The sequence below is a fragment of the Schistocerca americana genome, chromosome 7, assembly GCF_021461395.2.
Source record: "Schistocerca americana isolate TAMUIC-IGC-003095 chromosome 7, iqSchAmer2.1, whole genome shotgun sequence".
Classification (NCBI taxonomy): domain Eukaryota; kingdom Metazoa; phylum Arthropoda; class Insecta; order Orthoptera; family Acrididae; genus Schistocerca; species Schistocerca americana.
This window is the reverse complement of record NC_060125.1, coordinates 275,439,689-275,457,538: the sequence shown is the minus strand read 5'-3', so window position 1 is coordinate 275,457,538 and position 17,850 is coordinate 275,439,689. Positions and strand designations below refer to the sequence as shown.

Here is a 17,850-nt window from a genome sequence, read left to right as displayed (position 1 = left end):
TGGCGACCTGAAGAAGGGAATGCGTTTGTGGACCCGTCAGCAACAGACCGCATTCTACGACACAGGAATTGATGGTGTCGTCTCCCAGTGGGATAAATGTCTTAACACGTATGGTGATTACTTTTGAGTTGAATTACACCACTGGCCATTAAAATTGCTACACCAAGAAGAAAGGTAGATGATAAAAGGGGTATTCATTGTACAAATATACACTCCTGGAAATGGAAAAAAGAACACATTGACACCGGTGTGTTAGACCCACCATACTTGCTCCGGACACTGCGAGAGGGCTGTACAAGCCATGATCACACGCACGGCACAGCGGACACACCAGGAACCGCGGTGTTGGCCGTCGAATGGCGCTAGCTGCGCAGCATTTGTGCACCGCCGCCGTCAGTGTCAGCCAGTTTGCCGTGGCATACGGAGCTCCATCGCAGTCTTTAACACTGGTAGCATGCCGCGACAGCGTGGACGTGAACCGTATGTGCAGTTGACGGACTTTGAGCGAGGGCGTATAGTGGGCATGCGGGAGGCCGGGTGGACGTACCGCCGAATTGCTCAACACGTGGGGCGTGAGGTCTCCACAGTACATCGATGTTGTCGCCAGTGGTCGGCGGAAGGTGCACGTGCCCGTCGACCTGGGACCGGATCGCAGCGACGCACGGATGCACGCCAAGACCGTAGGATCCTATGCAGTGCCGTAGGGGACCACACCGCCACTTCCCAGCAAATTAGGGACACTGTTGCTCCTGGGGTATCGGCGAGGACCATTCGCAACCGTCTCCATGAAGCTGGGCTACGTTCCCGCACACCGTTAGGCCGTCTTCCGCTCACGCCCCAACATCGTGCAGCCCGCCTCCAGTGGTGTCGCGACAGGCGTGAATGGAGGGATGAATGGAGACGTGTCGTCTTCAGCGATGAGAGTCGCTTCTGCCTTGGTGCCAATGATGGTCGTATGCGTGTTTGGCGCCGTGCAGGTGAGCGCCACAATCAGGACTGCATACGACCGAGGCACACAGGGCCAACACCCGGCATCATGGTGTGGGGAGCGATCTCCTACACTGGCCGTACACCACTGGTGATCGTCGAGGGGACACTGAATAGTGCGCGGTACATCCAAACCGTCATCGAACCCATCGTTCTACCATTCCTAGACCGGCAAGGGAACTTGCTGTTCCAACAGGACAATGCACGTCCGCATGTATCCCGTGCCACCCAACGTGCTCTAGAAGGTGTAAGTCAACTACCCTGGCCAGCAAGATCTCCGGATCTGTCCCCCATTGAGCATGTTTGGGACTGGATGAAGCGTCGTCTGACGCGGTCTGCACGTCCAGCACGAACGCTGGTCCAACTGAGGCGCCAGGTGGAAATGGCATGGCAAGCCGTTCCACAGGACTACATCCAGCACCTCTACGATCGTCTCCATGGGAGAATAGCAGCCTGCATTGCTGCGAAAGGTGGATATACACTGTACTAGTGCCGACATTGTGCATGCTCTGTTGCCTGTGTCTATGTGCCTGTGGTTCTGTCAGTGTGATCATGTGATGTATCTGACCCCAGGAATGTGTCAATAAAGTTTCCCCTTCCTGGGACAATGAATTCACGGTGTTCTTATTTCAATTTCCAGGAGTGTATTATACTAGAACTGATATGTGATTACATTTTCACGCAATTTGGGTGCATGTACGCCTGGGCATTGAGTCAAACAGAGCTTGGATGGCGTGTACAGGTACATCTGCCCATGCAGATTCAACACGATACCACAGTTCATCAGGAGTAGTGACTGGTGTATTGTGATGAGCCAGTTGCTCAGCCATCATTGACCAGACGTTTTCAATTGTTGAGAGATCTGGAGAATGTGCTGTCCAGGGCAGCAGTCGAACATTTTCTTTATCCAGAAAGGACCTGCAACATGCGGTCGTGCATTATCCTGCTGAAATGTAGGGTTCCGCAGGGATCGAATGTAGGCTAGCGCCACGGGTCGTAATACATCTGAAATGTAACGTCCACTGTCCAAAGTGCAGCCAATGCGAACACGAGGTGACAGAGACGTGTAACCAATGGCACCCCATACCATCACGCCGGGTGATACTCCAGTATGGCGATGACGAATACACGCTTCCAATGTGCGTTCACCGCGATGTCGCTAAACACGGATGCGACCATCGTGATGCTGTAAACAGAACCTCGCTTCATCCAAAAAAATGACGTTTTGCCATTCGTGCATCCAGGTTCGTCGTTGAGTACACCATCGCAGGTGCTCCTGTCTGTGATGCAGCGACAAAGATAACCGCAGCCTTGGTCTCCGAGCTGATAGTCCATGCTGCTGCAAAAGTCGTCGAACTGTTCGTGCAGATGGTTGTTGTCTTGCAAACGTCCCCATTTGTTGACTCATCGATCGAGACGTGGCTGCACGATCCGTTACAGCCATGCGGATAAGATGCCTATCATCTCAACTGCTAGTGATACGATGCCGTTCGGATCGAGCACGGCGTTCCGTATTACCCTCCTGAACCCACCGATTCCATATTCTGCTAACAGTCATTGGTTCTCGACCAACGCGAGCAGCAATGTCGAGATACGATAAACCGCAATCGTGATAGGCTACATCCGACCTTTACCAAAGCCGGAAACGTGATGGTGCGGATTTCTCCTCCTTACAAGAGGCATCACAACAACGTTTCACCAGACAACGCCGGTCAACTGCTGTTTGTGTATGAGAAATCGGTTGGAAACTTTCCTCATGTCTGCACGTTGATGTTGTCGCCAACCTTGTGTGAATGCTCTGAAAAGCTAATCATTTTGGATATCACAGCATCTTCTTCCTGTCGGTTAAATTTCGCATCTGTAGTACGTAATCTTCGTGGTGTAGCAATTTTGATGGCCAGTAGTGTATTTCATGGCCCCATTGTGACGGGTGTTAGGTTTTCATTTGACTGTACGTTACAATAACAAATGAATTTTTGTTGAGTCATAGAGACGGGACTTATACACGAAGAAAAGTGACTTTTCATGAAAAGTGCTGGTAGTATCAAGTGTGTCAAATCAACGTAAAAGCAAAATTTTGAGCATTTGTGCGCTACCTGGCAGACGATGTGCGTAACGGCGTCGATGAGCAGCTGGTCCACCCCGTCAGGGTCGACGCGCCGCCAGTCGAGTGAGTCTCGCTGGCAGAGGATGGAGCGGAGGATGAAGGCCTGCACCGCGGCCAGCACGGCGCACGGCCCGCCCTCGAGCTGCACCAGCGCCGTCGGCTCGTGCGGGCTGAACGAGAAGCCCTGCGGACGTCACCGGCAGCGACCGCAAACCAACGTACAAACCTAGCGACACTTTGCCATCTCACTAATATAACTACAGGCTCCGGCAAAAAGACCTTCCGTATTTGGTTTGAGTTGTAGTGGGGAGACTGATGTGCGATAAATACGGGGTGTTCAAAAAGTCTCTCCGCAGTGCCGTATGATTGTTAGCCGCGCGTGCCGTATGATTGTTCGCCTGCCTTAGTTACTTCCCCTCAAGTGGACTCTCCCAGCATTCCAATATTCCGTTTATCTCAGTCAGCGTCAGTAGTATCGTTGGTATGTGTCGTTAGATGTTGACGTGAACGTTTCAGTCTAGTTCCTTTGTTTCGTTTTTTTCGCTGTTAAAATGCTAACCATTGAAGAACGTGTGTTTCTACTCGAACAAGTGTTCAAAGCTGGCGGCAAATACACTACTGGCCATTAAAATTGCTACGCCACGAAGATGACGTGCTACAGACGCGAAATTTAACCGACAGCAAGAAGATGCTGTGATATGCAAATGATTAGCTTTTCAGAGCATTCACACAAGGTTGGCGCCGGTGGCGACACCTACAACGTGCTGACATGAGGAAAGTTTCCAACCCATTTCTCATACACAAACAGCAGTTGACCGGCGTTGCCTAGTGAAACGTTGTTGTGATGCCTCGTGTAACGAGGAGAAATGCGTACCATCACGTTTCCGACTTTGATAAACGTTTATCGTGTCGCGACATTGCTGCTCGTAATGACTGTTAGCAGAGTATGGAATCGGTGGGTTCAGCAGGGTAATACGGAACGCCGAGCTGGATCCCAACGGCCTCGTATCACTAGCAGTCGAGACGACAAGCATCTGATCCGCATGGCTGTAACGGATCGTGCAGCCACGTCTCGATCGACGAGTCAACAGACGGGGACGTTTGCAAGACAACAACCATCTGCACGAACAGTTCGACGACGTTTGCAGCAGCATGGACTATCAGCTCGGAGACCACGGCTGCGGTTACCCTTGACGCTGCATCACAAACAGGAGCACCTGCGATGGTGTACTCAACGACGAATCTGGGTGCACGAATGGCAAAACGCATCATGATGGTCGCATCCGTGTTTGGCGACATCGCGGTGAACGCACATTGGAAGTGTGTATTTGTCATCGCCATACTGGCGTATCACCCGGCGTGATGGTATAGGGTGCCATTGGTTACACGTCTCGGTCACCTCTTATTCGCATTGGCGGCACTTTGAACAGTGGACGTTACATTTCAGATGTGTTACGACCCGTGGCTCTACCCTTCACTCGATTCCAGCGGAACCCTACATTTCAGCAGGATAATGCACGACCGCATGTTGCAGGTCCTGTACGGGCCTTTCTGCTTACAGCAAATGTTGGACTGCTGCACTGGACAGCACATTCTCCAGTTCTCTCACCAACTGAAAACGTCTGGTCAATGGTGGCCTAGCAACTGGCTCGTCACAATACGCCAGTCACTACTCTTGATGAACTGTGGTATCGTGTTGAAGCTGCATGGGCAGCTGTACCTGTACACGCCATCCAAGCTCTGTTTGACTCAATGCCCAGGAGTACCAAGGCCGTTATTATGGTCAGAGGTGGTGGTTCTGGGTACTGATTTCTCAGGATCTACGCACCCAAATTGTGTGAAAATTTAGTCACATGCCAGTTCTAGTATAATATATTTGTCCAATGAATACCCGTTTATCATCTGCATTTCTTCATGGTGTAGCAATTTTAATGGCCAGTAGTGTACATAGTTTCAGTTCGTCAAACATTTAGTCCAGTTTTCCCGGAGGCAACACTCCCACATCGCGATACCGTGCGAGATCGCGATACCGTGCGAGATTTGTTCGAAGTACGGGTTCAATGATAGGTGCACTGAGAAATGGTCGTCCTAGCGTTTTGTTTGAGGATAAACTACTCGATATTTCCGATAAAATGTCCATGAGTCCGAACAAGTCAGTAAGAAAACTCGCCCAGGAAATCGATGTTAGTGTCGGAACGGCCCTAACAGCTGTAAGGAAAAATTAGAACTTTTCGCTTACAAAGTGACAGTCGAGCAAGAACTGAAAAATATTGATCATGGCAAGAGATTGCATTATTGTCAATGGTTCAAAAATTTCATTCAACAAAATGAAAGGGACATTCTTAATGAAACGGTTTTCACTGCTGAGGCGTGCTTTCATTTATCCGGGTACATGAACTCGCAAAATTCTCTTATGTGGAGTACTGCAAATCCATTGTGTATTCATGAGGAACCACTTCATTCTGTGAAAATAGGAGTTTGGATTGCAACTTCTAGACGTCGGATTGTGCGTCCCATATTTTTCAACGAAACAATATTTTCAACAAGATGGTGCACCCACGCATACAGCTCGCGTTTAAATGTCACTGCTTGCTGATTTTTTTGGTGATCGCATAATTTCACAGGGACTTTGGCCTCCACGATCGCCTGACCTAACACCACCTGACTTTTTCTTCTGGAGTGCAGTGAAAACAACTGTCTCTAAAAACCGTCCAAAATCCATCGATGAAAACTGCAATATCCACTTTCACTGCTTCTGTTACAGAAGAAATGTTACAGCTTGTGTTTGGAAACTTGATTAGACGAATTGAGTTGTGTCTTCGACAACAGGGGGGACACTTTTAACATTTAATGTGAAAATATGCAAGTAAAAATGAATATTAAATAAATCAATAAGTTATATTTCACTGAGTTTTATTTCGGTATATTCATTGCGGCATACGGCACGCGCGGCTAACATCATACGGCACTGCGGGGAGACTTTTTGAATACCCCGTACGAACAACTTTAGATACACAAATGATACTATACTACTAACAGAAAGTGAAGAAGAGGGAAATGACGAAGAGTTAAAAGACACTCTTGCTAAAGCTGAAAGAAGAAATTGAAAAGGCCAGTCTTAGTCTAAATGTTAAGAAAAAGAAAATTATGGCAACCATACTTACCATTCCATAGCACAATAGCACATAGGAGGCGAAACAATTGCGGCAGTGTCTACATTCAATTATCTCTGTCCCAAATTTCTGCTGATAGTGATTGCAGCCAGAAAATCGGGAGACGCTTGCTAATTGATAGAAAGACAACGTCAAACCTTGACACGGTTTTGATGGAGTAGAAATATAACTTTAGCAGCAAGGGTCCGTATTGTAAGGGCTAAGGTCTTTCCAGTTGTGATGTGCCATTATAAAGGCGGAAACGTGAAGTACAGACAACTTTGAATAGTGCTGCGGTTCTAGGCGCTACAGTCTGGAGCCGAGCGACCGCTACGGTCGCAGGTTCGAATCCTGCCTCGGGCATGGATGTGTGTGCTGTTCTTAGGTTAGTTAGGTTTAATTAGTTCTAAGTTATAGGCGACTGATGACCTCAGAAGTTAGGTCGCGTAGTGCTCAGAGCCATTTGAACCATCTGAATAGTGGTGCTTAGAGTCCCATGCACTGCAAAAAGAAAGAATAGGTCAATATTAGAGCAAATAAAACCAGAGTGCTCCCCGGAAGGCATCATACCGAGACAAAAGCTGACCTTCTTTGGAAACATCATGAGAAGACATGTTTCATTGGAAAAAACGCTAATGCTGGGGAAGATCGAAGGCACTAGAAGAAGACGTCAGAGGATGAGATGGATGGATGGTATCACAGAAGTAATGTGTTTCAAATTGGAAAGCGTACGGGAAAAAGCAGCGTGCTTTGATTCATGGGGTCACAGAGAGTCGGAATCGACTCAATGAAGAGAGAGAGAGAGAGAGAGAGAGAGAGAGAGAGAGAGAGAGAGACTGGTGCGGAGGAGGTGCCGATCAATAGCGCTGGATTTGCCATTCTCAGTAGCCACAGTGGCTTGGCTAGTATCGTGCGTTTCTTATGGAGGAGTATATTCGTAACGGTGCTTCAGTGACTACTACTCAGCGAGCATTTCACATCCGGTTAGAACTTGTTCAACACGATTCTGTTCCTGACAGAAAAGCTATGGTAGTTTGGGTATCAAACTTTACAGCATCAGGTTCTTCACTGAAAAGAAAATCCACTGGCCGACCTCGGAAACACCGGGAAATGTGGCGCGTGTGAGAGCATCCGTCCAGCACTCTCCGAAGCGTTCACCACTTAAAACATACAGCTGCCCTGGGATTGTGTGACAGCAATGTAAGAAGAATCCTGCACAGAGATCTTCACACGCAGAAATACAAAATGATTACCCAAGAATAAAGTGAGAGAGATTGTGAAACACAAAGTGCGATGTATGAGGAAATTCCACAGAACATTCGCCAGGCGCTGTTTTGATTTATTATGGTGAGACCCACTTCCAGGTGCCAGGTACTATAATAAAATTTCCGCTGCTGGGCAGCAGAAAACAGTCGGGAACTTCACCAACGACCACTTCGCATTTATCAAGTAACAGTTTGGTGCACCGTTGCTGAATATGGTGAGTGGGTTCCGTATTATCGAAGAAAATGGTATGATGGTAACGGTTAATTCAAATAGCTTCTGTTAAGTGATAGAGACCTTCCTCTGACCTAATTTAAAGCAGTTTGTTAGGGACGATGAAGAGGGAGACGTTTGGCTCCAACAAGATGGACCCACAGCTCACACTTCTCGGTGTTCTCTGGAAATTTTGAGAGTTCTTTTCTGGACATCTTCTGTTTTCCCAAGGAGACATCGCCAAGCCTTCAAGTCATCCGATTTATTACCTCGTGTTTTTTTTCTTTCGGGACATTTAAAACCTCAAGCGTACAAAAATCGCCCCACAACCCTGCAAGCACTTGACCAGGCAATCACCAAGGAAGTGGCTGTCACTCCACCGAAAATGACACGAAGAGCTATGGACAGCTTCCTGGAAAGGTTTCGTCGATGTGTCAGCAATGGAGGATGCCATTTACTGCACATAATTTTTAAAACCAACTAATGTAAAATGGCACAGTATTTGTTGTTCAGAAATAAAAGTATTTTCTGTATATCTTTATTTGTTTGCAACTAACTTTTGAAATACGGGAGGTCTCATTGTCGGACTACATAACAGACAAAAAATTAGTCACCAACTCTACACTGTATCCCCCCCCCCCCTTCATTGATCACCCTGCACTGATGTTGCAGCTCTTATCACCTTCCTCCCATCTCCACAACTTTATTTCTTTTCCCAGGGTAGTTTCAACCGTTTTCCCCTCCAAGACCATGAAATCGTTTCTGAGCTCTCTCCAGTACATCAGCTTTTTGAAATGGATGCCGACCTACTCTTTCCTATGTAGCTGCAAACCTAACCACGTACGATGACATCCCACATCTTTTTTCTACCATTTCCCATCTGCATTTAAATCCATCGCTTGGAAAATGTTGCCAGAATTCCACAGCAATGCCATCCTTACAGGTTTCAAGGTCCCATACAACACTATCTCATCAACACTAATATCATTAAAGTTTTGCTAATAACAGCCTTGATCGCATTAATATTTTATATAAACTGCCAATGTACTCGGTATTTTAATTTTATTTTATTTTAACGATGTAATTATGCACATTTTATGACAGAGCCAGCACATAATTTAATTCATACAAACGCATTTTGGCTGCGTATTATGGTGTTATCTTTTAATTTCACGAATGATCGATGTGTGTTCGATTCTTACATCATATTCTTGATTATTGGATGGCATCCTTTGCACCAGCCAGCCTTCACATCTTTGGTCTACAGAGGAATCGACGTAAAATGTCGCCTCCATAGTTACCAAGCTGGCGTCCCACCATCTATCACCTACAGAGGGCAGCCAACACTCACACGATCAATATCATGCTTAACGAAATTTTTATCCAAATTTTCTCTGTTATATAGAAGTTTTCTTTTAAAATGAACAAATGCCCTAGTTATTCTTTTATGGACAAAATCAGTGTATTTTAGAAGTAGCTTTTGTTACTTGTACTGACGATTCATAACCATTGGACAGTAATGACGCCATGCTGGAGACAGGGGACGGGGTTATCATTATTTAACCACGAGCAGCTGAGCCACTCTCAGCAGTAGAGTACATCTCTCTAGAGTAGCCTGCTTAGCCAGCCCAGCTGCTGCCACCATCACGGATATACACATATCAAAAAAAGTTTTGCGTCAGCCCGGTTCCAAGAACTCCAGAGACAGACGTTGAATGTGGATATTATATCAGAGACACAGACTCTTTGACTGTTCAGGGATGTCATTAAACCCGCCCAAAGCCGTAAACAACCATGCATGAGCAGCGCCAATCATACGGAGGGGGGTCCGACAGCCGATGAGGTCCAGATATTCCACCAGGAAGGAGGCACACGGCTCATGTTGTTTGTAGTTCAACCAGGCCTACGTGGTCAGTATCGCGGCTCGATAGCGTCCGCATTGTTACTTTGTGCTAGGAAGGGCTCTCTACAACAGAAATGTCAACCGTCTCGGAGTGAACCAAAGCGATGTTGTTCGGATATGGAAGAGGAACTGTCGACGACATGCCTCGCTCAGGCCGCCCAAGGGCTACTACTGCAGTGGATGGCCGCTACCTACGGATTATGGCTCGGGAGAACCCTGACAGCAACGCCACCATGTTGAATAATGCTTCTCGTGCAGCCACAGAACGTCGTTTTACGACTCAAAATGTGCGCAATAGGCTGCATGATGCGCAGCTTCACTCCCGACGTCCATTGCGAGGTCCATCTTTGCAACCACGACACCATGCAGCGCGGTGCAGATGGGCCCAACAACATGCCGAACGGACCGCTCAGGATTGGCATCATGTTCTCTTCACCGATGAGTGTCGCATATGCTCCAACTAGACAATCGTCGGAAACATGTTTGGAGGCAACCCGGTCAGGCTGAACGCCTTAGACACACTGTCTAGTGAGTGCAGCAAGGTGGAGGTCCCTGCTGGGATAGATTGAAATGGTCTGTTTATGGACGACGTGACCCACCAACCACTCTGAGGGACTACGTCGAAGCGCCGTTGAGGAGTGGGACAACAACCTGGACCAACAGTGCCTTGATGAACTTGTGAATAGTGCCACGACGAATACAGGCATGCATCAATGCAAGAGGACGTGCTACTGGGTATTATAGATACCGGTGTGTACAGCAATCTGGACCACCAACTCCGAAGGTCTCGCTGTATGGTGGTACAACATGCAACGTGTGGTTTTCATGAGCAATAAAAAAGGTGGAAATGATGTTTATGTTGATTTCTATTCCAATTTTCTGTACAGGTTCCGGAACTCTCGGAACCGAGATGATGCAGAACTTGTTTGGATGTGTGTACTATTAATAGTAATTATTTTATAAAAACTTCACTTTGTTATTATAATGGTTTTGCTACCTGTAGGCTGGTTTACTAGTTTCTCTGCAGAGTACAAGGTCTGAAGATGGTCTACAACAATATCGGTCACCAGTTTAAATAAAATATTTATGCAATCAAATTGTTACTGGCAAAACTTTGTTGATACACCTGAGATCGCTGTTTCTCTAGAAAAATGTTCCAGAAAAGAACTGAGATCATTGTTTTTATTCTTATAAACAGGAGCACATACGTCAAAAAAAAATTAATGACCGCCAGTAACACCACAATAGTACCATGTAAGTTTACTTTAACGCTCCTGTCTCGCTGCTGGCACCCCACTGCTCACTACATTACACGTCATTGCTCGCCGTGAGCCTTGTTACATTTATTTACCTTGCAGCCTCGCTGCTCATTGGTCGTCCGGAGTATTTATGTACCCTGAAGCTGTTAACACGAGGAGCGTTCAATAAGTAACGCAACACCTTTTTTCTCAGCCAATTTCGTCTGAAAAAATGAAGAATTTGTTGTGGGACATGGCGGAGTATTCCCAGTTCAGCTCCTAAAGTTTCGTGAAGTTCCGGTATGAGGTAGCGCTATACGTAGCCTTCAAAATTATGTCTGTGACGGAGGTGCGTTCGAAGCAGAGAGATATCACTGAGTTACTTTTGGCGGAAAACCAGAGCATCGCAGATATTAATAGTCAGGGTACTCAAAGGTATCTGCCGGCTACGTTCCTCTCCATCTAACAGAAGACCATAAAGAACAACGAAGGAGCATCTGCGCGAAACTGCTTGCGCGTTACGAGTCTGATTGAGACAATTTTTGTTGAATGCATGGATTGGCGCCACTTCACTTCTCCTCCGAAGAAAAGTTCAAGGTCGCACCTCAGCCGTTAATGTCATGGCGACTGTCTTTCGGACTCTGATGAGATTATTCAGTTCGATATCCTCCCTCATCGTGTAACGATCGACTCTGAAGTGTATTGTGCTACCCTCAGTAAATTGAAGAAACGACTTCTGCGTGCTCGTCGTTACAAAACTGCAAACGAATTTCTGGCTTCTCCATGACAACACAAGGCCTCACACAAGTCTATGCAACCGAGTAGAGCTGACAAAACTTCATTAGGCACTTCTCCGCCATCCACCCTACAGCCCGGATCTCGTATCTTCCGATCTCCATCTGTTTGGCCCGATGATGTACGCACTCCACAGGAAGCAGTACGTGGATGATACGGTTTCTTGATGCAGCAAGAAGTTGTCTCCGACAGTTGAGTGCTACCATGTTTGCGGACAGGCTCTCCTAGAAAGATGGCGTAAGGCCATCGCATTGGCTGGAGATTATGAAAAATAGGATTTTGTAGCAAAAAGAGTGGGGAATAATATGGTGTCTTGCAACGCTGGATAAAACAAACCTGATTTCATAGAAAAGGGTTGCATTACTTACTGAAATCCCCTTGTATAGCTAGCAGAGTCAAACATTGCACTCCTGGAGTGATCTTGAAGCAGCCAATCACGGCTCAAGTTTCAAGACATGCAGCGATGGCCATAGCGCGAAACATGAACCAGCTTGATATCATCGCCTGGAGAGGACTGCAGCGAGCAGCGATGGTGCAGGTTAAGACGGCCGGTATGACTCAATGTGCTTCTTTCGCCATCGCTGGGCAATGCCGGCGAGCAAGGAGGCAGCAGAACAAACATTCTCCACTGTGTAACCTCTACCTTGATAAGGACAATGACTGGAGTAGGAAGAGAGTACACGTGTTTCTTGAGGTTAACCCACAGTGAGCCGCAGCCACTCATTGATGGTTACGTCGTGTAGAGCTACTGTGACGAATGGCTTTTCACTGGGTAATTGACACCAAACGTCAGTTCATATAGTTCCTTTCACATTGTCGTTAGAAAACTGGTTGTGATTGACCAGCATTCATTCACATAATTACTGTCGGGTTTCAAAATGTCATTGAATAGGTGTGACGGAGTGCTTTTGCGACATTTCGTGCAATAAAACTGGAACGAGTGCTGCTTTCTTTGACAAGTTTCACTCGCGGCTCCCCGGGACAATCCACGCAGTTTCTTAAATCGTGATTCAGAAATAAATGATATTCCCAACAGAACTCTAAAGCAGTTTCCACAGTAGACAATATTGTAAGAGTACTAGAAGTGTACTCTGCACAGGCTTCGCTCATCTCTAGAACACTACTGACACAAGCTCACGTTGTGTTGTCAAGAACGCTGTAAACAAAATCGATATATCGCGCTATGACAGTCACGCGCTCGATATAAAGGGTGTTTCACAATTCATGCTACACACTTCTAGAGTTTGTACAGGGGATTTGATAGATCACGTTTTACGTCGGAACACATGTCCGGAAACGATTCGTTTCCTTTTAACGAGGAAAATAAGATGTACAGATTTCACTCCTATTTGTTATTATATTACAACAGCTGTTCGGTATCACGACACCCTGTTTCGGTGCACACAGTGTACCTGCGCAGTAAGTTCGCATAAACTCTGTACAACAAGCGTGGAGCATGGTTAATTACTTCTGCCGTAGCCATAATCAGTGCATCCAGATCTTCCTCTGACTGGACAGGAGTCTCGTAAACAAGACCTCATGTGGACCCACATGTGGGGACGCGCACGGTCGCCAGCAATACAGGCGTACTTACGTTGATTCATTGTGCGTTCCAGAACGACGAGATCACCCAGTGAATAACACGAAAACATTTCCTAGACGCTAACACACCCTCCTCCAGTATGGTGGCCAAGAATGTGGTCCACCTCGACTACGTGCAGGTGGTTTTGGACGCGAACTGCAAAATTTACTGCTACGTCATCAGGTTGGAACCACAATTCGTCCCGAATGTCCAGTGGATCACCCTACAAAAAATCTGCCATCACTTGTTGCACAATTATCAAGTACCTGGCACCCGTTAGGTGGGAAGGAAGGGTGTATGGCCCAATCACAGGATCATCGTAGATACCTGCACGGACATGATATCGACGGTGTGCATAAATCTTTGTGTAAACGGGGATTTGCGGTATTCTTGATCCAAATGTGGCTATTTAGAGAGTTCAAAACACCTTCCATGTTGAAATGCGCTTCAACGGTGAACAAAATTCGCCTTGAAAACAGAAAAAAATCCACACAACGGTGTAAAATCAAGTACAGAAATTGACACGTGGCACAAGAGCGGCCGGACCATGGCATATAGCTTCTGGTGAGACACACGCAAGTCACGTGTAATGGCTTGAGTACTCCTCGATGGGAGACTGATGACCTTAGCTGTTTAGTCCCCCTTAAACATCCTAACAACCACAACCACTCCTCGATGGGTTGTCTTGAACTTGATAAAGCAGTTCCTCTTCTAGTACATAAGTGCGCCGCCTTTTTGGAACACCACAGTTTGATCTATCGCTTGCGCTTGTGTATTTCACACTTTCCTGCAGCCGTTGTTCTTCTCGGTAAACATGGGATGACTGGAGTTAAAAAAAAAAAAAAAAAAAGGCTCTAAGCACTATGAGACTTAACATCTGAGGTCATCAGTCCCCTAGATTGAGAACTTCTTAAGGGTCAACAGAAACCTCCGATCTTACTCGTCTGCTTTGACCCGTGACGTAAGCGTGTTGTGGTGTGTGACGTCATTACGGCGCGGAGTTTAGTCTTGTTTTTGTTTGTGGTGCTCTCTGGTGGTGTGTTCATGGTTTTCGTTTGTTTTAATTTAATGCTCATTGCTGTATGTCGGGTGAGTTTGTTATTGAGTGTATTTGGTTGTGGTTTTTTGTTTAGGAATGGATATGAAAGACCGCCTTAATAGTGTTCGGTTGAGGGCGATGATGGGCGAGACAGCGTTAGAACTTATCAAGTTCTTACAACTATTCGGTTTAATCGCCGAAGTTGTTAAGTGTTCTCTTTGCCTTGAGGGGATGAAATTGGTTAAAGTTCCGGCCTCTCGGACCAGCGACGGATACATGTGGTGTTGCCGGAAAGATGGCGTATGGCGTTCTATAAGGCGTGGTACCTGGTTCGAGAAGTCTAGATTGGGCATGCGTGAGATTGTGGTTATTACATATTATTTTTGTTATAGATGCCCACAGAGTTTTAGCGCGTTTGAGACTGGTGTGAGTGAGAGGACTGTTTTAGACTGGTATTCCTTTTGTCGTGAAGTGTGTTCGGAATTTATTAAGTACAGGGGTAAGTTGGGTGGGCATGGGGTGCTTGTGGAGGTGGACGAGTCGCAGTTTGGTAAAAGGAAGTATGGGAGGGGGAAGTCTGTGGCTGGTCTTTGGGTGTGGGGGGCTGTTGTTCACGGGGGTGGGGGTACTGAATGCGTTTTTAGGGTTGTGGAGGGGAGGTCGAAGGCTGAATTAGTGGGGTTAATTGAGGAGTATGTAGAGCCCGGGTCCACAATAGTTTCTGATGCTTTTTCTTCTTATAGGGGGTTGGGTGACAGGGGATTTAATCATTTAGTAGTGAACCACAGTCTAGAATTTAAGAATTATGATACTGGGGCTTGCACTAACACAATTGAGGGGATGTGGGGGGCGGTTAAGTCAGTTCTTGGGAGGGGGAAGAGGCGCTCTTCCAACCATCAGTCTCATTTAGATGAGTACTGTTGGCGGAAGAGTGTCCCAGAGGCCTATTGCATTTTTCGGGTTTTTTTAAGGGCTGTGGGTAAAATGTATAGGCCGAAAGTGGTTAGTTAGGGTGCATTTGTGTGTGATTGTGGTGGCCAATCTAGTTTGTGGGGCTGGAACTTTTTTGAGGTAAGTTCCGTTTTTTTTTGTTTTTGATGTGTGTTTTGTGTCAACAGAAACATCCGATCTCACGCGTCGGCTTTGACCCGTGACGTTAGGGACCTACACATTGATCTGTAGCGTAGCCCTGAATACGAGGTTAGGTTGGGAGGTTTTTTTTTGGCGGGGGGGGGTCAGGGGGGGGCGCAGCCCCCCCCCCCTGCCTGGCCTCGAGTACCACTTGTTTATTATTATCTTTGTTCGATCGTAATTTATGTGATTGGGAGCTGTTGTAGATGTATGTAGGTGTAAGGGAAGTGTTGGTTTTTTAGGTTGGTGTTGGGGGATGTGATCGGTAGGTTCTGTTGAACTATATAGGTCAACGGAAGTGTTCGATCGTAATTTATGTGATTGGGAGCTGTTGTAGATGTATGTAGGTGTAAGGGAAGTGTTCGTTTTTTTTTTTTTTTTTGTATTGGAGGATGTGATCGGTAGGTTCTGTTGAGCTACATAGGTCAAGGGAAGTGTCCGATTCTGGATAGGAATGTGTTTTTTGGTATTTGGTCAGTTTTGTGATGTTGATTTATTTCGTTGTTTTGCGTGGTTTTGTATGGCGGTCGGTGGCTACATTTGTGTATATTTAGTTTGTCCCCACCCAAAAACCCCCAATTTCCCACGCTTGTCCCGTTAGAGTCATTAGGCTTTTTGTGAAACTTGTGTATTTCAGTGTTTATAATACGTATGCGATGTTTTTATATCCGCCATATTGGATAATACGTATGCGTTGTTTTTATATCCGCCATACTGGAATTGTCGTTTATAGTCGTTTCCGCTACATTTGTGACGTCATGGGTCAAAGCCGACGGGTAAGATCGGACGCTTCTGTATTTCCCTTCTTAAACCTAAGGACATTACACACGTCCATGCCCGAGGCAGGATTCGAACCTGTGACCATAGCAGCAGCGCGGTTTCGGACTGAAGCGCCTAGAACCGTTCGGCCGCAGCGGCCGGCGATGACTGGAGTCACACGATTTGGAAAGTACTCGTGGTACAGACGTTCAGCTCCTCTTCCATTACTGCGAGCTTCATCGTAAACAAACGTATCGATGTACTCCGTGAACATGTACTCAGGCGCCGGCCGCGGTGGCCGAGCGGTTCTATAAGTTCAGTCCGGAACCGCGCAGCTGCTGCGGTCGCAGGTTCGAATCCTGCCACGGGCACGGATGTGTGTGATGCCCTTAGGTAAGATAGGTTTAAGTAGTTCTAAGTTCTTGGGGGACTGATGACCTCAGATGTAAAGTCCCATAGTCCTCAGAGCCATTTGAACCATTTTTTTGTACTCAGGCATCCCGTTACCACAGTAATAGTCACTGTGACATCAACTGACGCATCACCAGGAAGCATAACAGCAAGGCAGTTGGAAACAGAGGGCGTCACGTGACATCGTGTCATCGCATCTGTCACGAACGTGGGTAGCCTACCATAAGAAGCGAACCGAGTAAGAAACATCTAGAGCGCAACTGAGAAGCCCTTGTTTTCCTTGTAACATGAAAACGAACCGTTCTCGGTCATAGGTTCCTATGTAAAACTTGATACAGTAAGCCCCCTCTAGACTCTAGAAGTGTGTAACATGAACTGTGAAACACCCTTTATATTGCTTGCAGCGAACCTTGCAAATTACCAATGACTCTTGTTGCACAATTATCTTAACGAGGGACGATATGTGTAACTTACTTTTTGAAATCCGAACGTAGTTGTAACTGGAAATATTTCTTTTCACGATGCATTAAATTCTCGTAATCACAACTCACTGGTTTATTTACGTTTCAAAATGTAACTGGGGATAAGAGGTTATTGTCGCCATGTTCCTTACGTCATGTCATGAAGTCCACTCGTCACTGGTCAAAGGCGACAGCCAATATAAGAATTCATACTTCATGCGAAGTAAAGATTGATTCTAGAAGGTTAGGCACGCTTTGTATGTGTGCAGAAGATACCTGTGACCAGGAGCGGAAGACGGGGTCCTTGCCTCCGGAGCGCCCCCACAGCAGGTGCCGCACGTCCTCCAGGTCTGCAGACATGGCGCCGCCTTTGGCGCTGCCTCGCGCCCCCACCACCAGACGGCCCATTGCACGCCTCCTGTTGCCGGGGAAACACACACACGTCGCTTATTGTTACCAGTACCAGCAGCAGGAACTAACTTCACTAGGATAAATGACATTACACAGGTACGTGTGTTATCTGGAGAAACTGGTTCAACTTGAACAGACGACCGAAACCGATAATAAGACATGGGCATATATTACTTACACGTATATGGCAGTTATAAGAGTTGAGGGACATGAAAGGGAAGCAGTGATTGGGAAGGGAGTGAGACAGAGTTGTAGCCTCTCCCCGATGTTATTCAATCTGTATATTGAGCAATTAGTAAGGGAAGCAAAAGAAAAATTTGGAGTAGGAATTAAAATCCATGGAGAGGAAATAAAAACTTTGAGATCTGCCAATAGCATTGTATTTCTGTTAGAGACAG

General features: G+C 46.6%; 1 protein-coding gene across 1 annotated transcript in view; it reads right to left on the bottom strand.

The window, feature by feature from the left end:
- LOC124622871 (ubiquitin carboxyl-terminal hydrolase MINDY-3 homolog) overlaps positions 1-17,449 on the bottom strand; it is a 130,940-nt gene extending 113,491 nt beyond the window's left edge. Inside the window, exons 1-2 of the mRNA XM_047148665.1 lie at positions 17,318-17,449; positions 3,084-3,278 (exon numbers count right to left, since the gene is read on the bottom strand). Coding sequence (XP_047004621.1) covers positions 3,084-3,278; positions 17,318-17,449 — 327 coding nt within the window. The remainder of the gene's footprint in view (positions 1-3,083; positions 3,279-17,317) is intronic.
- Between the last annotated feature and the right edge of the window lie 401 nt (positions 17,450-17,850).